The sequence below is a fragment of the Bombus vancouverensis genome, chromosome 11 (genome assembly GCF_051014615.1).
Source record: "Bombus vancouverensis nearcticus chromosome 11, iyBomVanc1_principal, whole genome shotgun sequence".
NCBI classification, from domain to species: Eukaryota; Metazoa; Arthropoda; class Insecta; order Hymenoptera; family Apidae; genus Bombus; species Bombus vancouverensis.
Genome location: NC_134921.1, coordinates 1,245,102 through 1,268,935, shown reverse-complemented (window position 1 = coordinate 1,268,935; position 23,834 = coordinate 1,245,102). Strand labels below are relative to the sequence as shown.

The following is a 23,834-nucleotide window of genomic DNA, read 5'->3' as shown; positions in this document are numbered from 1 at the left end:
AAATATTTCAGGTTAACGTGTCATACATGATCTTAAAAGTTGTTTACACTCACTTATTATTCACTTATTATTCACTTATTATTCACTTGCATCCAGAACATGTTTTCCTTTGTTAATAGTTCGCGTCGAAATAGAATGTAAATTTTTTTTATACACATATAAACTTGCACAGAGAGAAAAAATACCGTTCAAACTCGGACACCACCATGAGCAGCACTGTGGGCATTAAAATGGTATCACCCACTAGTAGCAAACATGCCGCTCAGTTCAGACAGATTCACGTGGCTACAGCGCATGCGTGTTACTGAGTAGATGTTCTGACTAAGTTCACGTTATGTCCAATATAATTTTCTTCTTCACGTTTCTACATAAACTCACGTTATATATGTATGTATATCTGTGTATCTAAGAAGCAACATCAACACACGTCAATGAATATCTGATTATTCCTGAATCATAAGTATTGTGAGCATCGCATTCGTATACACAGGTCTGTAAACTCCAGTAGGGGGGTGGCAAATCGGCCGTTAGTCGTAGCGCTGGTATTGATTTGTTAACACCATTGTTTGCATTATCACAGAAGGTAAAGAATATAAACTAAATTGCTTTTTATAATTTTCATCAATATACTTAAAGTAGACATACAGTATTTCACGTGATACAAAAGAATGTTGTTTAAATAAATGTAGTTTTACATAAGGGGGGCTAAGGTTAATTCGTACAAAAAAAGGCATGTTTTTGTGAATTTTTTGTGACGTCAGAGTTAAAATCTCTTTATTAAAATCAATAGTAAATTAAAGTATGACATTCGAAGAATATTGTATAAAATTTTCACGGAGAAATATTTAAAAATACGGCAATGGCAGTGTTACGTCGGGCGACCCTCTACCTAGACCAGGCCATACACCGCGGGTCAGATGGAAACCAGATGTCCGCTCATCCTTACTGCGTACCCTCAATAGTCTTAAGGACCCATCATAAATCTCAGTAATTTGCTAGCTAAGGTCCTTCAGACACAGCAAATATCTTTATTCTAAATCACTTTCTAAAGAGTATTGTCTACTACAGCTTTATTTATCTGTTTGTTAAAATTACAATCAATTCTCGCGTTGAGAATTTTCAGTAATTTTTCTGGCGTGGCGCAGTGATATGGCTGATTATTTATAATAAGTTAATATTTATTATAGATAAATGTAATTTATAAGTAAGTATTATAAATAAGTGAATATTGCTTAATTTTTGATAACTAAATAAATCTGGCGTTTAGGTCTAGCGGGTAGTGCCTCTTCAGCCTGCGAATCTGGTCCGTCGTATCAAGTAGTCCAGTGATTATGGGGTTTCGATGTTTGTTGAATCTTTTGCTATATCTGTCGCTATATTTTGCTATTTCCTCTTTGACTGTGGGTATCTTGAATTGTTTCGTTGGTAACATACCAAGGTGCGTCTATTAAGGATCTTATCGTTTTCGATTGGAAGCGTTGAAGTATTTCAATGATGGAGTTACTTGCTGTTCCCCATAGTTGGATTCCGTAGGTCCAGACAGGTTTTATTACGGTCTTGTGGAGGGTAATTTTATTCTGTAGGTTTAGTTTGGAGCGTCGGCCCGTGAGCCAATAGAATTTGTTTAGTTTGTCCTTTAGTTGCTTCGTTTTATCTGAGATGTGTTTTTTCCACGTTAGTCTCTTGTCCAGGGTCATGCCCAGGTATCTGACTGAGTCTCTGCTAGGAACTGTTGCATTGTTGATGGTGACCTGGGGGCAGGTTTGTTTTCGGAGCGTCAAGGTTACATGTGAGGATTTCTTTTCGTTAATTTTGAAGCCCCATTTATGAAACCACTTTACCATGGAGTCGAGACTTCGCTGGAGAGCGGATGACGCTATTACCGGGTCTGCGTGGGTAGCTAATAGCGCTGTGTCGTCTGCAAATATTGCTATTGTTATCTCGTTTGGTATAGGTAAGTCGGCAGTGTAGATGGAGTACAGTAGGGGTCCGAGGACACTACCTTGGGGTATGCCGGATTCTATTGGGAATGTTGCGGAAGTGGCGTCTAGGCATTTAACCATGAATTGTCTATTGGTTAGGTAAGATTTTAGGATGGAGTAGTAGGGGTGAGGTAGGATCTTTTTAAGCTTGTATAGTAGCCCTTCATGCCATACTTTGTCGAATGCCGGTTGGATGTCTAGGAAAACCGCTGAGCAATATTTTTTCTTTTCGAGTGTTTGGCTGATCGTATGGGTTATGCGATGGATTTGCTCTACTGTTGAATGTTGTTTTCAGAAGCCGAATTGATGATCTGGGAGTGTTTCCAAGTTCTCTAGGAGTGGAAGGAGTCGGTTCGTGAGCATCTTCTCGAATAGTTTAGACAGGGTAGGTAAAAGGCTGATTGGGCGATAGGAGCTGGTTTCGTATATCGGTTTACCGGGTTTAGGGATGAGGGTAAGCAGTGAGATTAGGATAGTGTTCAAGGCGAAGGATAGCATTAAAAATCGATGTGATGGGTCCGATCCCTTTTATGGGAAGTTCCTTGATTGCTTTATTGCCTATTAGGTCGGGCCCTGCTGCTTTCTTGGGATTTAGGCGACTGATTGTTTCTATAGTCTCTGCAGAAGTGAAGGGTTCGATAGGAGGAGAGATTGGGAAGGGGGTGTGCAGGTATTCAGTAACGTCCGCGGCAGCTTTGGAGGAGTGGCGTTTGAATACTTTGGACAAGTATTTGGCAAACAGGTCGGCTTTTTCTATAGGGTTACGCGCCCATCCACCTTGCGGACGGCGGATTGGGGGGATTATTTGTGGGGGGCGTGTGAGTTTCCTGGAGGCCTTCCACAGCGAGTAGTTGGAGTCGGCTGTGGGGGATAAACTGGCGAGATATTTTTGGAAACAGTCGTTTTTGTAATTTTTTATGGTTTTGGATAGCTTTCTAGTTGCGTTGTTTAGTTTGCGTTTGTCATCCGGTGTTCTATGGGTCTGCCATACTCTTCTTAGTCTACGTTTTTCTGCTATTTTTTTTAATATGTATTGGGGATATTCTTGTTTGCTGATGGACGTCTTTGTCGGTGTGAAGAGGCGGATGGCGTTTATTATGCTCGTGTTTAAATATTCCGTGGCTGCTTCAATTTCTTCCTTAGTTTTTAGTGAGGTTAGGGCTGAAGTTGAGTGAGTAAGGACTTCTCTAAAGAGCTGCCAGTTGGTGTGTTGGTTGTGAATGGAGACATTAGGTGTATTCTCGATAATTGTTGAACTGACTGTTGCTATCACGGGGGAATGATCGGAGGAGAGATCAGCCGAGGAGTTGATTTGGACGTGTCTTGATGAGATATTTTTAGTTACGAAGAAGTCGAGAAGGTCGGGTATTTTGTTAATATCAGTGGGTCAGTATGTGGGTTCGTATGTGGTGAGGTAGTTGAGGTTGTTTGTTATTATGCTGTTTAAGAGGTTTTTGCCTCTTACTGTAACCAGTCTGCTGCCCCATTGGGTGTGCTTGGCGTTATAGTCTCCTCCAGCTATGAATCTATTGCCCAGGGTGTCCAGGAAGTTATCAAAGCCTTCTTTGGCGATGGAGTGTCTGGGAGGGCAGTATACTGCTGAAGTGGTGGTTGTACCATGACAGTCTTCTATTGCTACGTTTGTTGCTTGGAGGTAGTCTTTCTGGAATGATGGAAGTTCGTAGTGCTTAATACTTGTTTTGATTATGATTGATGATTATGATGTGTTCGCAAATCGTACCTTTGTTATACCACGACGATGGTCAGTTCCAATGAAGATTTATCGAACGCCCACAACCCTACAGAATTTATTGTGTATAACAGTGAGCTTAATCGAGGAATTGCGTAGTGTACGAATAGCTGTATATGTTTCTTTCTTTTTTTTTTATTAACATGGAGGAAATCCGCACGGACACCAGGTCGCTTCTGGGGAAAAGCGGCGTGGTAGTGGCGGACTCCAACCGACTAAAGCCTCTACGATGACCGTCCCTCTTGCGATTGAGGGGGGCTCGGGAACCGATGTGAGCGATACACCGCCCCCCCTTCCCGCGCTCAGTACGTCCCCTAGTGGAGCGATGTGCGGCCACGTCACACTGCGCTTCGTCGCCGGAGCCGCCGTGCCAGGCAGTCCGGTTCCCCTACCGGGCTGCTTTGCGGCCCCGGGGCGCTGAGCTGCCAGCGCCTAAGTTTGCACCCCACCGGGGGGCGGAGCGGACCTAGCGCGTCTCATCGAAGCGCGTCCATGGCCTCCGCCGCGCCCTCGCCGGTCAATCCTCTCAGGGTGAGAGTACAGCACCCTGACCCTCTCCGCGGCCGCTTTTCGAAGCATAACTTGCTCACAGAAGGAGGTCACGGCCCTCTGCCTCCTCTCGTTTACCAACAATGCCTCGAGGATCGTCGGCGGCGAGAGGTCCCATCCGAGCTGTATATTTTTCTACGTGGTTTATAACCCGTTTCATCTGTTAACTGAAAGTAATTAGTGTTGTACTTGTGTTGCGAAATATGTGGAAAGCATAATTTATCAAGACTTTACGTACGAGTTGTGCCATACTCCGCGAGTTTCGTAAGCGTTAAGCGCGAAACACAAGCTTGTATCTCTTTCGTGCCATATAAATACTAAATAGCGTTAAGGAAAAGTGATGTATTCTGGAAAATAAAAGATCGGAAAGTTAATAATAAAATGTAAATGAATTGTCAAGAATTTACAATATTTATTAACGATATATAATAGAAATGTGAAATGTTATAACTCGTATTAGTAACGTCAGCAGCATTTGTTACAAATATTCCTACATCGATCGCAATGACGTTTTTACAGAATCTTGATGCTAACGCAATATCACAAAATAAGAACCATAATTGCCAAACATTTATGTCCCATTTCGTTGTTTTAACTATTGTCGAACTCCCATTTTTGTAAAAGCAAGCGAAACTCGATAAAAACAAAAACAAGAGAGCAAAAAAGAACGGGTCTATAGCCTCTCTGTGCGCTTTTATGCGACCGTACACCTTCGCGTATATTACCGTCCACGCAAACTCCACATCCGCTTCCGCTTTTAACAGCACCTCGACTGTGACACGGTTTGTATCTTGATACGATAGTCTAGGCCAGTTAGGACGGTTCCTCGCGTAAACCTGTCGCAAACTGTTGGCAACCGGTCTCGACAAGCTACTGCATTTTGTAGGTCAACGCCGGTTCCACCGTGACGGTGGTTGACAGTTTCTGAACGGGAGAGGGAGAGGTAGGGGATGAGCGGCAAAGGGTGAGATAGTCGAGAGTCGACGCTGGTTGTACGTGTCGCGAGCAATAGCCCCGGGGGTACACAGCAGTCTGATGTCACTTCCTGCGTCGGTGAAACTGCCCTAATTGTCCCCAACTGTGCTCACAACGGCCACCTTCACCTCTGCCCTTTCTCAGCTTCGAGCTGGGAATTGTTCTGTTACTTTGTCCACGTTATACTTTCATTCAGATGGTTTGCAATAGAAGTAAGAAGAAGAGAAGGCGGAAGCATACGAAGACATAAAAATGGAGGAACATTTTATTCGTGTGAAGCAGACCTGTATGCTGGATGATTAGTAACAACTAGTAGTTTTTGCTTTGATTGTATATTGTTATATTGCAGTAAAATCTCTGTAAAATGCTGTATTATATTTGTAGTAGAGTAAAACTTTTTTCTTTCTTATAAGCAATTCTCCGTTTCGGGAACGAACCATATAAAAATGAACTTCGCCTAAGTATCTTAGCCTGTAAATGTGCTTAATCGTGGCTGTTAATAAACATTGATTAAAATCGTTTGAATAGTCTCGTTTCTTTTTAATTCTTCGATGCTATATCTATACACAATACAGGGTAGGCAGCAAGATACTAATTAGTTTTAATTGTCTAAACTTTCGGGCTGAAATTCGATAGAAACTGCGTCTCTAGAATTTTGTTAATAGAAGCTTCGGAGCTTCTTCTCAGCATTCAGTTGTATTGTGTATCACACTTTAATCATATTGTAATATCAAATACAAATAAGGATTTTTCTTCTTATAGAATTGATCGATGTTCACGGGAAATAATAAAAAACTATAAGATAATAAAAAACTATAAGGAAGAAATTCATTGTCAAACTATTATACCGCTAATTCCCATGTTTCTTTTGGGTTATAAAGCATAACCTTCTTTCATAACTTATAGAAGAAGCAAGTTGAAGTTATTTCTTTTAGTCTTTTAGTTATTAAGCTTTTTTATCAATTCGTACCCTGCTGCCTATCTGGTATATTGGGAAACGAGGCATTCTAACTATAAAGAGAAAGAAAGATAAAGTTTATATAAAGTTTGTAAAACACAATGTAATAATTATTATTAATTAAAAATGTAATAAATAAGCGAAAACATACTAGTAGCAGTCTTAGTCTCGGCACGCGACAAAATTGCCAGAAAATATAAATAATAACGAGTTATTATTTGTTAGCAATTGTTAGGTGGAAATTATTGTGTGAGGAATGTAGCATTTCAAAGTTAAAAGCAATTGCATACACAGTTGAAACTAAAAGTGAGTAAATTGTGATGATAGTTAATTAATCCTTTAATTTACCGTATAACTAGAATTAATTATATACTAATATAATTACTATCTTAGTAATCTTGTTAAAAGCAAGAAATTTTCGCTTCTAATTCTTTCTCTAATTCTCGCTTCTTCTAAGGAAGAACTTTCTAATTAGGCAATTAATTTTACCAAGAAGAAATCTGTGTTTAGATTCTTATTAATACTTTAAAAAATACTATTAAATATTCATATAGATGATATATTGACAGTTTTTTCATAAAAAATAATGGCGTTGAAAGTTAACATTTGATCATTAACTACATAGAGATTGCTACAATAATATCAAGTTTCAACATATGAACTTTTTTAAATATAGTAGACTCGTGTTTGTTGTTCAGAAACGATGTAGTGATATTGAATGGTTTATACTCAAGAATGTGATTTTAGTATTCAACTGCTTTATAGTTAAAAAGGTAAAACCTTGTATACTGTAAATATTTGCGCAGATTCTTTAAAATTGAAGAATTGCAATCAGAAATTGTTTTATCCACCAAATATTATAATGATTATTATAATTTGGATATTTTACAATTTTGCATCTTTTCCTATAAATATATAAATAACTGCAATTTAATAATAATATAAAGAAACGGAAAGACGAAAGGACGTAAGTGTAGCGTAATAATTTATCAAATTATTACAAAGTGTCGATCTGAAACAAGAGATCGAGCTCTTTATTGTCACACACTTATACAATAAACTTTTTATTATATTCGAGGTTCACAACGATAAGGTTTTGGGTAGGTTTTGAGTATTACAGACTGCAGACTGCTCGGGTGATTTCGGGAGGAGTATTTATATGAATTTAGTGGTTGGAGTGGGAGAAAGACTTTGGTCGTATCATGTTTGGATGTTACTTTGGACTTTGGTCATGTTTGGAGTGACTAGATGTTACCCTGGCGGTGACTCATGATAAGGCAGTTAGGATTAACTATCTTATTGGAGTCAAATTTACCCTGTGACATAAGCATCTGGAGTGATATGTCGTGATAGGTTCGGAAGGAAAACTCAGATGTATTCAACAATAAATGTTTATCCACTGCAATGTCGATGAGTACACTTGACGCAAGACTCGCGGTTATATTCGGTTCGCGGATGTGCGGTTACGAGTTAGAGCTCGGATAGCTATGATTCGAGATGCGCTACGAGTGCGGACGATGATTGCACGAGATGTCGAGGGCTTAGGTAATTATTCGACTCGAACCGTATAAGTATAACGACTGTTGTGTGTTGACTCCCCGTAACAGACTGACTTTCCGTCACGATGCTGCTGCGAAGGAAAACTGTGTTGGGATGTGTCTAAAGATGCGAGGATATCGGATTCGTTGAGAAAAGCTTTGGTTCGGAAAGTGAGGGAAATGTACCTTAATGTTTATTGGCTAATTCGCGTTGGTCGTTGGAAAAGGATGCTAGCTGCCCTTGAGAGGATGTTGCTAGCGGAAAGCGTCGTACGCGAGAGAAAGCAGATTTCTCGTGTGTTCCCGTAGTAGGTGGTCGACTTAGAGACTGATAGACAAAGACTGTTTGTCTCTTTGGAGGGCCTTCGCTATAATAAATCCTAAGATTTATGGCGAGTCCTTAGGCTAGCTAGAGAATGTTCGGTACGAATGTATCGACATCTGGCAATCATCTGGTTCGCAGGTATAGGGTCTTTGTGTCGTGCGTCACGCGACGTAAACTGTTGGGAAGTTTACTGTCAAGTGCCGCTACACATCAATGACTTTAGATGAACAAAATACTTCGTGCACATTGTAATTGATTTCTAGGAAAAAATACATCGTGAATTAAAATATTCTGCTCTCGTAATCTCGCCTTTCACGTTCTCTCGCAGTTGTTCACCTCTACCACACCCATGTTAAGTTACACTTTCTGCATATCTCTCTCTTGTATCCTGCAGTAGGAATAGTACATAGTAGAAAAAAAATAGAAATTTCGTTTCAAGTCTTTCGATACTGGCATGACGTACCCATATACTGTTAGAAATATGTCGCACCTTGTCCACACTATCATTCAAATGTTTTCGGTTGTTTGCTTATTTCCGCTAGCAGATTTAATTACAAAATTACCAATAAATCGGGCTTCAGTGGCTTCACTCTTTCTAATTATCCTCTTATATCTTTATAATAATTATTATAGATATTGTAGGACGATTAAATTGATTTTTAAAAGCCAATACGTAATAGTTGTTTTCGCACGTTCGGGGAGAGACACGATCTCGAAGAAACGCGCCAATGGGAGTCGTAAATTCCCGTTACGATTTGCTAAACGACGCCGCGAATCGTTCGATCCCTTATTTCTTTTGGGATAATAAGGGTAGTTAAATTAAAGATAACGCTGCTGCTAACAGGTTATTATATATTTTCACAAACCGACAACTTCGGTGTAACACAAAATGAATAGTTGCTATGAGATGACTACTGTGTTCGACTTGTTAACTGCTTAAAAAGATGTTTGATTGAGACTGACTGATCTTCGGGTGTAAACTCGGTCGAAGGATGTTGACTGTTCGAAGAATAGAAAATCAGAGATGTTCGGAGACGATGCTGTGGCGGAGGAAAGCTAAGGATGGGTGTGTCTGGCGCACGGGACCATCGGATTTGTTGGTGGCGATTTTAGTTAAGAGAGTGAGGGAAATAGGCTTTGTTGTTAATTGGTTAAACGAAGGGTCTTAACCGCCCTCGAGAGAAAGTGGTTAGTGGGATGAAAGTTGCATCATACGTGAGAAAAACTAACTTTCCCTTGTCAAGCCGTAGTAGACAAAGGTCTTTAGAAATGCTTCGGAAACAGACGTTTGTTCAGATTGAAGGACCTCGACTAGGAAATTCCTGAGATTTATGGAAGGTACTTGAGACTATTGAGGGTACGCAGTGAGCATCCGAAGACATCTGGTTGCCATCTTGCCCGCGGTGTGTGGCCTGGGCTAGGTAGGGTGTTACGCGACGTAACAATAGTAGAATTGGGGTTTGTAATTGAAATCAAATCTTGTGTGTAGAATTGTTTTGTTAGTTGATGAGCTCTTTATCTTCAAAGATAACACATTCATGTTACATTCTTGAATTATTGAACTATAAGCTAGATTAGAATGATAACTTGTGATCGATGATAGTTAACAGTAAATAGTAAAAAGCATTATTGCACTCTCTTTTAACATATAATTTAAATTTGATAATAAAAGACTAAAAGTAGCAAAACATACTAAATACTACTTCTAATTGTTAATTACTTATTAATAATATATAGAGCAGAGTAGGGTTACGAGTCCGGCTAAAAGTTCGGCGGGTAAAAGGTCCCGAATTCGAAATCATCGTTATGAAACAATTGATGAACTATCGCATCATGTGATTTAGGCATCGAGGGGCAACAGGGAGGATAGCAAAACCGTTATTTCATCTCTGATGATCGTACGAATTGCACGACGCCTTTATCACGTAAAATAAAAAAAGGAAATCGAAGATGAAAATAAAAAAAGAGAGAATTTATTTCTTAACACTTTGTTTACACTAATGACAGTTTACTTCCGAACTCCAGCCGTGATTTTCTATGACTGAAGCTCGTGCAACTTGACTTTCTTTGTCACCCCTCAATATCACCACTATCCGCGCGTTTGTTAGGCGTCCGCGACCGTTGCTACACACGCCTTTCTCTCGAACATTCTGTGGAAAGATCATTGGGATATTGATGGCTCATTAGGCACTTCACTTCGGTGATATACATTGTCGCCAAGTGCTGCCACATCTTTATCTCTGTCATCAGCCCATCGGTTTTGAAGTGTGCCGGTCGTGACACCTTCATTATTATTTGGATCAAAAATTTAAAAAGGTACGTTGCTTTTACTGCGTTGCAGTAAGTGACCTACAGCTTAACAGCGAATCAGTTGTTATGCAATAGAGAAGACATTGACTAGTGCAAATACGATTATTACAGAATTTGACAAGTAACCGTGGTAATTAGATACTCGAGAAGCTAATGGCAATGATCCTAAGTTCAATAACATATCCGCGGTCAACGGGATAACAGAATGCGCTTTCTTCCAAAGCACAAGTCGTACTCGACTCGCTCGGCCACGATACAAGTATTACTAAACTAACTCTTTGTGAAAACGTGGAACATTCACCGAGCGTAAAGACGGTAAGTAACTCACTAATACGACTTCACGAGAGAATGACTTCCCATCGCGATGATATTGCAGAGGAAAATTATTATGGGGTGTATCTAAGGACATGAGATCATTGGATTCGTGGAGAGATGCCTTCGTTCGGAAAGTGAGGGAAATAGACGTCGCTGTTAATTGGTCAATTTCCATGTTGGTGGTTAGAGAAGGATGCTAGCTGCCCTCGATAGAAAGTTGCTAGTGGGAAGCATCGTACGTGAGAAAAACTAACTTTCCCGTGTCAAGCCGTAGTCAGTTCGCTGTTGAGTGCCGAAGCGTGCAGACGTGTCTCTAGTGCCCAGTGAAGTCCGAAAACAACACGTGTCGCCCGACCGTCGAAAGTGAACACAGCCAAGTGTTTCCTACCCATTAGGGAGAAGAAAATCCCACGCACCTAATCCCAACCGAATACTAGCCTCATAGCCTCATGACTAGTTATTCATTTTGAATTGACTAGCTCGATGATGGCCCAGCAATCGCGATCAGGCTCTCCTGAGCAAACTCACAACTACCCCGCGCTACCCCCTCCGTGGCAGAAGTGCAGCAGAATCCTCCGCACCAACGGCGCTAAAATTACAAAGAAACGGAAAATAGAAACATCAAAACCAGACACGATCGACACCCGGAACGAACAATTAACGATACAAATAAACACCCACAACAGGTTCGCCGTATTGCAATCCATCGCCGACGCCATGGAAATCGCAGACCCGCCGCCAAACCAACAAGCACAGAGAATCCCCCCTCCCCCACTAATATTTGTGGATGATGTCATCGACATACAAACAATGATCAAGTCCTTAGAGAGAGATATCTCCAAGGACGACTACAACCTGAAGATTAACAACAACAAAGTAAAAATTCTGCCGACAACCCCTGACGCATACAGAAAAATCATCAAACTGCCTAAGACCTTGAACGCCAACTTTCACACATACCAACTCAAACAAGGAAGATCTTTTCGAGTGGTTCTACGCAACATCTACCACTCAGCAGACATAGACGAACTCAAGTACGAACTCTCAAAACTCGGCCACGAAGTCATCAACGTAAGTAATATAAAGCATAGAGTCTCGAAAGACCCGTTATCCTTATTTTTTATAGACATCAAACAAAAGCCTAACAATAAGGAAATCTACAACACCAGTCGCCTAATGAACGCAATAGTACAATTCGAACCACCGCTTGTGAAAAAAGAAACAGTGCAATGCAAAAGGTGCCAAAGGCACGGTCACACGCAGAAATACTGCAACCATACCTTCCGCTGCGTTAAATGTGCAGGCACACACTCCACCGACCAGTGCACTAAATCACCGGAAACCCCAGCGAAATGCATCCACTGTCAAGGTGACCATCCTGCCAACTATAAAGGCTGCTCAGCTTATAAACCCTATACAGAAACAGGTACCCTAAACTCAGAGCAAAAGAGGTAACGAACCAAACACCCAGCCCGCCGAAATTCACGACAACCCCAACCCCCTCAACCAACCAAATACCCAGTCCTACTAAATTCACCACTACCCCAACCTCCTATGCCCAAGCAGTACAAGGCATCCAAAATAACCCGAATAGCCAAAGGGATCTTCCCAAAATAATGTCCCCAACTCACCTAACACAGACAACTTCTCTAGGCTTGAAAAGCTAATAGAGAAACAATCAGAGCAAATAAATAATTTGCTATCGCTACTAACACTCATCATGGATAAATTAGTACGCCCCGACGCAAAATAAAACCAAGACGCATAGCTCTTTTGAACGCCAACGGTCTAGCGCAACACAAATTTGAACTAGAACTCTTCCTAAAACACCAGCAAATGGACGTAATGCTTGTAGCGGAAAGGCCCACGGAGGCACCGGAATCATAATCAAAACAAGTATTAAGCACTATGAACTTCCATCATTCCAGAAAGACTACCTCCAAGCAACAAACGTAGCAATAGAAGACTGTCATGGTACAACCACCACTTCAGCAGTATACTGCCCTCCCAGACACTCCATCGCCAAAGAAGGCTTTGATAACTTCCTGGACACCCTGGGCAATAGATTCATAGCTGGAGGAGACTATAACGCCAAGCACACCCAATGGGGCAGCAGACTGGTTACAGTAAGAGGCAAAAACCTCTTAAACAGCATAATAACAAACAACCTCAACTACCTCACCACATACGAACCCACATACTGACCCACTGATATTAACAAAATACCCGACCTTCTCGACTTCTTCGTAACTAAAAATATCTCATCAAGACACGTCCAAATCAACTCCTCGGCTGATCTCTCCTCCGATCATTCCCCCGTGATAGCAACAGTCAGTTCAACAATTATCGAGAATACACCTAATGTCTCCATTCACAACCAACACACCAACTGGCAGCTCTTTAGAGAAGTCCTTACTCACTCAACTTCAGCCCTAACCTCACTAAAAACTAAGGAAGAAATTGAAGCAGCCACGGAATATTTAAACACGAGCATAATAAACGCCATCCGCCTCTTCACACCGACAAAGACGTCCATCAGCAAACAAGAATATCCCCAATACATATTAAAAAAAATAGCAGAAAAACGTAGACTAAGAAGAGTATGGCAGACCCATAGAACACCGGATGACAAACGCAAACTAAACAACGCAACTAGAAAGCTATCCAAAACCATAAAAAATTACAAAAACGACTGTTTCCAAAAATATCTCGCCAGTTTATCCCCCACAGCCGACTCCAACTACTCGCTGTGGAAGGCCTCCAGGAAACTCACACGCCCCCCACAAATAATCCCCCCAATCCGCCGTCCGCAAGGTGGATGGGCGCGTAACCCTATAGAAAAAGCCGACCTGTTTGCCAAATACTTGTCCAAAGTATTCAAACGCCACTCCTCCAAAGCTGCCGCGGACGTTACTGAATACCTGCACACCCCCTTCCCAATCTCTCCTCCTATCGAACCCTTCACTTCTGCAGAGACTATAGAAACAATCAGTCGCCTAAATCCCAAGAAAGCAGCAGGGCCCGACCTAATAGGCAATAAAGCAATCAAGGAACTTCCCATAAAAGGGATCGGACCCATCACATCGATTTTTAATGCTATCCTTCGCCTTGAACACTATCCTAATCTCACTGCTTACCCTCATCCCTAAACCCGGTAAACCGATATACGAAACCAGCTCCTATCGCCCAATCAGCCTTTTACCTACCCTGTCTAAACTATTCGAGAAGATGCTCACGAACCGACTCCTTCCACTCCTAGAGAACTTGGAAACACTCCCAGATCATCAATTCGGCTTCTGAAAACAACATTCAACAGTAGAGCAAATCCATCGCATAACCCATACGATCAGCCAAACACTCGAAAAGAAAAAATATTGCTCAGCGGTTTTCCTAGACATCCAACCGGCATTCGACAAAGTATGGCATGAAGGGCTACTATACAAGCTTAAAAAGATCCTACCTCACCCCTACTACTCCATCCTAAAATCTTACCTAACCAATAGACAATTCATGGTTAAATGCCTAGACGCCACTTCCGCAACATTCCCAATAGAATCCGGCATACCCCAAGGTAGTGTCCTCGGACCCCTACTGTACTCCATCTACACTGCCGACTTACCTATACCAAACGAGATAACAATAGCAATATTTGCAGACGACACAGCGCTATTAGCTACCCACGCAGACCCGGTAATAGCGTCATCCGCTCTCCAGCGAAGTCTCGACTCCATGGTAAAGTGGTTTCATAAATGGGGCTTCAAAATTAACGAAAAGAAATCCTCACATGTAACCTTGACGCTCCGAAAACAAACCTGCCCCCAGGTCACCATCAACAATGCAACAGTTCCTAGCAGAGACTCAGTCAGATACCTGGGCATGACCCTGGACAAGAGACTAACGTGGAAAAAACACATCTCAGATAAAACGAAGCAACTAAAGGACAAACTAAACAAATTCTATTGGCTCACGGGCCGACGCTCCAAACTAAACCTACAGAATAAAATTACCCTCCACAAGACCGTAATAAAACCTGTCTGGACCTACGGAATCCAACTATGGGGAACAGCAAGTAACTCCATCATTGAAATACTTCAACGCTTCCAATCGAAAACGATAAGATCCTTAATAGACGCACCTTGGTATGTTACCAACGAAACAATTCAAGATACCCACAGTCAAAGAGGAAATAGCAAAATATAGCGACAGATATAGCAAAAGATTCAACAAACATCGAAACCCCATAATCACTGGACTACTTGATACGACGGACCAGATTCGCAGGCTGAAGAGGCACTACCCGCTAGACCTAAACGCCAGATTTATTTAGTTATCAAAAATTAAGCAATATTCACTTATTTATAATACTTACTTATAAATTACATTTATCTATAATAAATATTAACTTATTATAAATAATCAGCCATATCACTGCGCCACGCCAGAAAAATTACTGAAAATTCTCAACGCGAGAATTGATTGTAATTTTAACAAACAGATAAATAAAGCTGTAGTAGACAATACTCTTTAGAAAGTGATTTAGAATAAAGATATTTGCTGTGTCTGAAGGACCTTAGCTAGCAAATTACTGAGATTTATGATGGGTCCTTAAGACTATTGAGGGTACGCAGTAAGGATGAGCGGACATCTGGTTTCCATCTGACCCGCGGTGTATGGCCTGGTCTAGGTAGAGGGTCGCCCGACGTAACACTGCCATTGCCGTATTTTTAAATATTTCTCCGTGAAAATTTTATACAATATTCTTCGAATGTCATACTTTAATTTACTATTGATTTTAATAAAGAGATTTTAACTCTGACGTCACAAAAAATTCACAAAAACATGCCTTTTTTTGTACGAATTAACCTTAGCCCCCCTTATGTAAAACTACATTTATTTAAACAACATTCTTTTGTATCACGTGAAATACTGTATGTCTACTTTAAGTATATTGATGAAAATTATAAAAAGCAATTTAGTTTATATTCTTTACCTTCTGTGATAATGCAAACAATGGTGTTAACAAATCAATACCAGCGCTACGACTAACGGCCGATTTGCCACCCCCCTACTGGAGTTTACAGACCTGTGTATACGAATGCGATGCTCACAATACTTATGATTCAGGAATAATCAGATATTCATTGACGTGTGTTGATGTTGCTTCTTAGATACACAGATATACATACATATATAACGTGAGTTTATGTAGAAACGTGAAGAAGAAAATTATATTGGACATAACGTGAACTTAGTCAGAACATCTACTCAGTAACACGCATGCGCTGTAGCCACGTGAATCTGTCTGAACTGAGCGGCATGTTTGCTACTAGTGGGTGATACCATTTTAATGCCCACAGTGCTGCTCATGGTGGTGTCCGAGTTTGAACGGTATTTTTTCTCTCTGTGCAAGTTTATATGTGTATAAAAAAAATTTACATTCTATTTCGACGCGAACTATTAACAAAGGAAAACATGTTCTGGATGCAAGTGAATAATAAGTGAATAATAAGTGAATAATAAGTGAGTGTAAACAACTTTTAAGATCATGTATGACACGTTAACCTGAAATATTTTCCATTGTCTTCTGCTTTTCATTAATTTCACGACTTTTTATTAAATAATTACAGTTTTGTTAAATATATTTGATAACTGTATTTCATACAATTTCTATATTTATTTACAAGTTGCTACTGTTATCGTACAGTTATAACATATTTTAAGGAAAACGCGAATTGTTCTTTGAAGATATTATTAAAGTCTACTACTCACTAATCATAGATTTTCTTTGTGCACAGGCAAGCAGTTGGTCTAATAATAATAATAATTTCATAAAGCAAATAGCCCGAGTGTTAATTTGCGTACGCCCCGTTGATGCAATCTCCGTGGATATAAAATTGGACAACAAAATGGACGTAAGTACCTTTTGAAACATCATTCGATAAGAGAACTTTGACCGTATTGAATAATATACTTTGTTTCTATAAATCTTGGTTAATATAACATATTAAATTAATGTTTATGTACCACTTTCTTTAACTATTTCAATATGACAAAGTAAGATTTGCTTCTTTGGCCGTTGTGACGCAAACTTGTGATTTGTAATAGAAATGAAATTTAATGGTTGAATTAGACGGAATTTCCACCATGGTATATAAAATTTTGTATAATGTATCTGTCAATTGTAAGATTTCTTTGGCCAACGCGCTATGATCTCTTGCGTCTATGCTTTATATATTATGGCTCAATAATAATACATGGATTAAAAATACTAAAGTAATGCAGAATGTCTAGCATCGATGCAATTTTGCTTATTCTCGTTATCAATATAATATTTAATTGCTCCGTTGTAGAGTAATGAGTTTATACGAATGTGATCATCTTACAATTAAATTTCATTTACATATTTTATTTTATAAACATGGAAATATTGAATTACAAATGATTTTCATTAATATGTTAATATTTAGTATAGTGATTATGTTTACCATTTGTGCTATTATTATTTGTTGTTAATTTTCCTAGGCTTGTAGAGTATAAAATTGATATTTATACATATATAAATATGTTTTATGTAATATTATTGTAAATCACTGTTATCTATTTATTCGTACGATACGAAGTGAATTAATAAGAAAGATGCATGTTACAGATAAGATTTTTATCATATTAATGCGTCGAAGCATACAAGCGTCGAAGCATACGAGCGTTGAAACAACGTAAGTTGTAAAAAATATATTGCCGTATAATAGATTAAAACTCACACATGTACCAGGAACATTCATCATTGGCAACGTGCGTTACCTTTTCACTGATGTATTTATATGAGTACGGGCATTGGATTCAGCTGAGGCATGCTTTGTTGTACAATTAAATAAGGTTATACAATTATAACCTTAAATAGAGCAGGTCACACGAACGTATCATTAGTTATTCGTTCTCAGTTCGATGAGTACGTATTTTTTACGTATGTCCAACGATTATTCTATAGCAAATAGTTGTATCGGAATGAAAACTTTTCTATTTTGTGCAAAGATTTTTAGATTTGTTGATTATAAATCATTTGTTGTTGCAAAAATCATTTGTATGAATCAAATTATTTACAGTTTTTAACGCACTTCGATATCGATTCAGATTAAAAAGAAATATTATTGGAGTTTTACAACACAATGTCGCGAACGTTCCGTTAAGCATGGTTTACGCCACAGTCAAGAACAATCGCTATTTTTGAGAACTAGAAATTTAGCGCTTCGACGCCAACTCTGCAAAACAGGCAACGCTCGTATGCCGTGACTTCTATGTACGTACGAAATGACTGTAAAACGTATGTCTGTTTTAACGCTCGTGTACCCTCATGCCCAGGTTTAAATTTGTGCATGCGTTATGAAAACTATTGCTGCTGTGAGTTTATGTACAAAATTTTTCCACACACAGTTATAACAAGGCACAGATACACGTTTGCATTCGTGTGCATGTGCGCGTGCCTGCGTGTATATATATTCTTACACAAATTGGCAACATAGTGAAAAGGGAGGAATTTTGCATATGTCCCTTACTGCCCGAACAGCATCGGGACAGAAGTTCTAGTATAGTCTAGCGTAGAAAATTCGTTGAGCAGCCTGTACAAACTGAAACGTGTTGTAATGACGCCACGCATCGACTCCAAAGTCTCATGAAATGATATCAGTATATCAATATATACTTAATATATATCCATTGGCTTTGCTTACCAATTAAGAAAATATATTACTTTCTGCATCGATGCAAGCCAATATACATCATAAAAGAACAGAATACGTTGATGCGTTCATCGCATCAGTGTTTCAGCGTATGTAAGCACCGTTGACAGTCATGTTTTCTTTCTGTTTGACCAGGTATTACCATTAACTGTTTCTCACATCGGTTGCTGATCGCAATTGATTCCACAATATTTTCAACCGAATTCGATACAAATATTTCTATTTTAAACAATTCATGGTGATTTTTGCAAACATTTTGAGTTGTTTTTTTATATTTTCAAATGATATGGAATTTTTAGCGTTTTGCATGGTGTTTGTTACTCTGTCGTACATTTTATTTCTCATTTATAATATACAATTTGCTAAACATGTAGAAGGACCGCTCGTTGTTTTGTACTAATTTGTTACCTGGAAGAATACATTCATGAAATAATGTTAAACAACCATGCTAAAAGTATTGTTTGCGAATCTGATTTTTCTTACATTTGAATATAATTGAGAGTTGAATATAGTCGACTTCGCTACACAATAGTTTGAAAATATCGATCGGCCCTGTCCTATGGTAAACGTTAGGAGTTGAGGAAAAGTTTCTTTGTAATTCTAATGGAGCCGTAAATTTACACAAAATTTACACCTCTCTTGTTATGTACGTAGTATTCTGGATTTGTGCAGTTATGTATTGTTTTTAATGGTAGAATCTGACTAACTGATAAACATGACGTCATAAACCGTTCTTTCTAGTATCTAGTTCTGTAGCTCTATGCGTAGCTTTCTATCCTACCCATGATTTATGGTACGATTGACTTCAATTACTAGACTAGGACTGTTTCATAGATTTTTCGTTTCTTAGGATGTTACATTTGGTTTGTATCTTTTTTCAGCCTTCTGAATATGCAATAACAATAAAAAAAGAGCCAATCGATCCAGAGATCTGCGATGATTTGTCGCCAGTTGATACAAATACAGGGAATAAAAATGAAACAGCGACGTTTAAAGGTGAATCTTCGGACGACGTTTATTGTAACAATGAAGAATCCGCGTTTCCTCAAGAAAGTACGTATTTAGAAAATAACAAATCGGATCCTGATAAACGAAAAAGTAAACATAAAGTACCTTCAAACAACAGAATAAGTTGCAATGTTTGTTTGTTAACTTTTCAAGCTAAACATTTATTGGAACTGCATAATAAATTATATAGCTGTAATGTATTTAAGTGTGATAATTGCACTGCAATCTTCACTATGCATATTTCGTTAATACGTCATTTAAAGAAGCGATGTTGTACGAAAAAATTGTCTGGATATAAGTGTAATTTTTGTAACCGAAAGTTTTCCTATAAAAGACATGTCCAGTCTCATTTATTCCATGCGCATGGGAACGCAATATTTTCTGGTGGAAGCAAAATTATGAAAACATCTCCTGAATCGTTAGGAAAGTCGAATCATTCGGATGATATAGTCATGGCAGAATCAAAAACTTCACACAGTCCCTGCTCAAAGAACGTAAATAGCTCAATAAATATATCTTTGAAACTATCTAATGACTCAAAGAATACATCCACCAAGGATTCGAGCAGCAAGATCAAGTTTACGCATCCGAAATGGTTAAACGATTCGCATAGTACACCTTCGAAAAGAATGAAGCAATCCGTCCTTACAGACTTCATATCGACGTACAAAGACAAACCGAATGACAGATGGGTTAGCCCGGAAAAAGTTATCGATACGGAGAATATTCCTGTTACTGCGACTATTATTCCAACTTTAACGCTCGAGACATTTAGTAACAAGACATCAACGGCTGCAGAAGTTATTCAGATGTCTACTTCTGTTAAGCGAATCGAATCTCCTGTTAGGAAAAGATCATTTGTTCAAATTCGTGTGAATTTAAAGACAATGATATCTTTATTAAGGAACGAAATAAAAGCTGAATCTGAAAGCTCTAATACCTCGCACAATATGTCTTACAACCTTAGGCCAGTGAAAAGATGTTTTTCTTTATATGATTCTTACGATTTATTGGAGTGTAAAGAATGTGTGGTCCGCTTGGAGAAATGCGACAAATTCTTGGAGCCTACTAGTTTTGTGTCAAACGAAGATGAAGACGAAGACGAAGTCGAAGACGCTTTCAAACAAGCAGTATCGAAAAATGTGAAAGAGGTATTTGAAGGTTTTCGCGAAACAAGCTCGACATGTAACATGCCTTTGAAAGCTGACACGATTGCGTCAAAGCGATTCAATGAATTTGTAAAATCTTTCGCTGATAGATTAATCGTACTTCAACAAGAATCGGTTGAATTTCAGAAGAACTTTAAAGTCTGTCAGCAGAAAATAATTCAATGTCATATTTGTAAAAAATCGTTTTCTTCGAAGAAAAACCTGCGCGAGCACATGAAATTGTTCCATACGATTTACATTTCGAGCATATGCAACGCGCGTTACACGTCCATGAATAAGTTACTAACTCACTATCTACGTCAGCATGGTGTGTTTAAACGAAGGGAATGTTGCGTGTGTTATGAGAAGTTTGACACGTCGGCACTGTTGAAGCGGCACATGATTCTGCATTGTTTGAAGACCATAAGATCAAAAAAGGACGCTTCACCGGTTGATGTTGAAATAAATTGCAATGCATTCAAGAAACAACACAAATGCAAAGGTTGTCGCAAACGATTTTGGCTATACTCATGTTTGAAACAACACGAGAATGTATGTCGTCGAATGAAAGTGTTAAGAAATAAACAACGTGTACCTCGTGTAAACCATTTGTCTCGGTCCTTGAAAGAACCAAGTGACATGGAACTCGGCATAGTACAGTCGCCTGATTTGGAACAAACGTTGGATGTTTCGGGTGGGACGACAAGATCTTTGAAAAATTATTTGACTCCGAGTGCGCTTAATACGGATGATACTTTCTCTTCGTCATTCGATACAGCTGCAAAACACAGAAGGTTACTTAATGGGATTGCATGCGTAAAGGGTCATCAAGCGGACAAGATGAACAGAACAAAGTTTCCTTGCACTACTTGTGGAACACAATTCCAAACATTTAAAAATTTGTGCATACACGAGCGCACCTATCGCCAAACAGCCACAGAAAAGTGTAACGTTTGTAACACGATGTTTTCCACTAAAAGATTCTTACAGTTTCACATGCTTGCTACTCATGTGCCTTCGTGTTCGGTGAACTACAAATTCTTTTGTAAGTTCTGCAATCAAGGATTTGTTAAGAAACAGAGTCTTCAAATTCACGAACGACACTTGCATATTGGACAAGATTCTAGGCTGGTGCTGAATTCCGATTGTGTTGTGGAAGATAAACCAATCTGTAATATATGCCATTTGTTATTCGAATCCTACGAACGTTTAGTCGAGCATAACACGTATTATTACAAGGGCAATGATTTTTTGTGCGCAATATGTGGTAAGTCGTTTCAAGGAATGTACAAGTTTTATCATCACAACAAGTTGGAGCATTATCCGGACGAACCATCGAAATTGTACCCTTACAAATGCGATACTTGTAACGAAGGCTTCAGCTACGAATCACATCTCCACGCACATAGGCTACACGTTCATTCGCACGATTCGCCCGCTGACAAAACGCGCGACCGCGATACATCGGATCAGACTTTTCGCGTGTGTTCATAATTCTTTGGATAAATTAAGATAATCATAAAATAAAAGCATAGAGAATATTTAATTCTTCGATTTATAGGTCGTTTGAAAATCAATTTTCACGGTACTATACTGAAGAATCGGCCTAGATTGAGACGTACAATAAACACGCCAAGTACACATACACATACGAAGCAAATGATTTCAAAGTGTCCTTTAAGTCATGTATTCGCAGTTTCCATAACACGCATGAAATGTATCGATATTTGTTGAAATATAATTTACAAGACAAATCAACGCTTCTGACCTAATACGAACTGCGCTCGGCTTAAACATCGAGCATTGAGTGAAGTTAGGGTGTCAGCCGTAGGCGCTTCCTGTTCATTGTTTGCGATGGTCTCAGTTTGTTGATGCAGAATATGTCAAGTATTCGCTAGACGAACAGCCAGAAAACGAGTGAACGAGATATTCCATACTGTCTCCAACTTTATTTAATATACATCGTTTTGTTCCCATAAGAGATAAAGAGATCTAATCGCGTTATTGTATCGTTTACTAAGTGTCGCTTGAAACAGCTTAATGAAAATTATGATAGATCGAGTAATAAATTTGTCTGCTTTTCTTTGAACGCGTTATATTTATGTGCTTTCATATACGTATGTAATATCGTGATGTAATACTGTTTACAAAGAGTGGACAATAGAGATGTTAATCAGACAGAAAAGACGATTGTTGCTTAACTTGAACTATTCACACCAAACGTACAGAAAACAGCGCAATCCACACTCTCTCGGCAACGCCACTCGCAACCTCCGTCTCCGCTCGACTCGCACTCGGCTCCTCGACTCGCACTCTCTGTTTTTCGACTCGCAACTTCTGCTCGACTCGCACTCGGCTCCTCGACTCGCACTCTTCTCCTCGACTAACCCTCTCTGGCCGTTGTCCCATTCTATTGCCTTTTTCCTAGGCCCACCGCATACGTGTTCTGCAGACGCTCGTAGCCAGGGTCACGTAGGTCTTTTCCACGAAACTATGCACTTGAAAAGACCGATGACACATTGATGGGCCCGACGGCGCCTCGGCTCTCGCGACATTGTTCATAGTTCGCCCGATATTTCTTAGGCCTTTCGTCCACGATACTACACGTATATGTTTCCGTGCGTGTGTGTGTGTGCATGTGCGTGTGTGTGTGTGTGCGTGCGTGCGTGCGTGCGTGCGTGCGTGCGTGCGTGCGTGCGTGCGTGCGTGCGTGCGTGTGTGTGTGTGTGTGTGTGTGTGTGTGTGTGTGTGTGTGTGTGCATGCGTGCGTGCATGCGTGCGTGCGTGTGTATTTTATCAAGTACGTTAATCACTACCCTATTTCATTATTGTAAAATTTTTTGTTAAAGGGAGTTTTTCGTTCGACGTGCGCGTTTGCGGATCTTTATATTTTGTAAATTGTTTTTGGTCAGCCTAAATGTTTGAAGAAGTTAGAAAATAAATGAAGCGAGGGTAAGTAAATGTTGCAATTTCTTTTCTTAATTGGCCTGATATTCGTCATTTTTCTTTTATTGCAATATTTATTCGCTATAATTATTCGTTTAAACGTCCGCTCAGTATAATAATTATAACATCCGTTAAAAAATGAACAAACCTAATTGTTTGTTCGACCAATCGCGGGGAGACGTAGTCGCTAGGAGAGACGTCAACGGGAGTCGTAAATTCCCGTTACGATTATAACAATCGACACAACGACTTGATCGATCCCCTGATTTCCGTTGAGATAATAGGGGTGATTGA

The 23,834-nt window shown here is 39.4% G+C and overlaps 1 protein-coding gene across 1 annotated transcript; it reads left to right on the top strand.

Annotated features, from left to right (window-relative positions):
- Positions 1-16,593: 16,593 nt before the first annotated feature.
- On the top strand, positions 16,594-22,244 carry LOC143303398 (uncharacterized). Its single transcript, XM_076622933.1, has 2 exons — positions 16,594-16,614; positions 19,320-22,244. Exons 1-2 carry the CDS (start codon positions 16,609-16,611, stop codon positions 22,086-22,088), a joined length of 2,775 nt encoding a protein of 924 aa, XP_076479048.1. The 5' UTR covers positions 16,594-16,608; the 3' UTR covers positions 22,089-22,244.
- Positions 22,245-23,834: the final 1,590 nt, after the last annotated feature.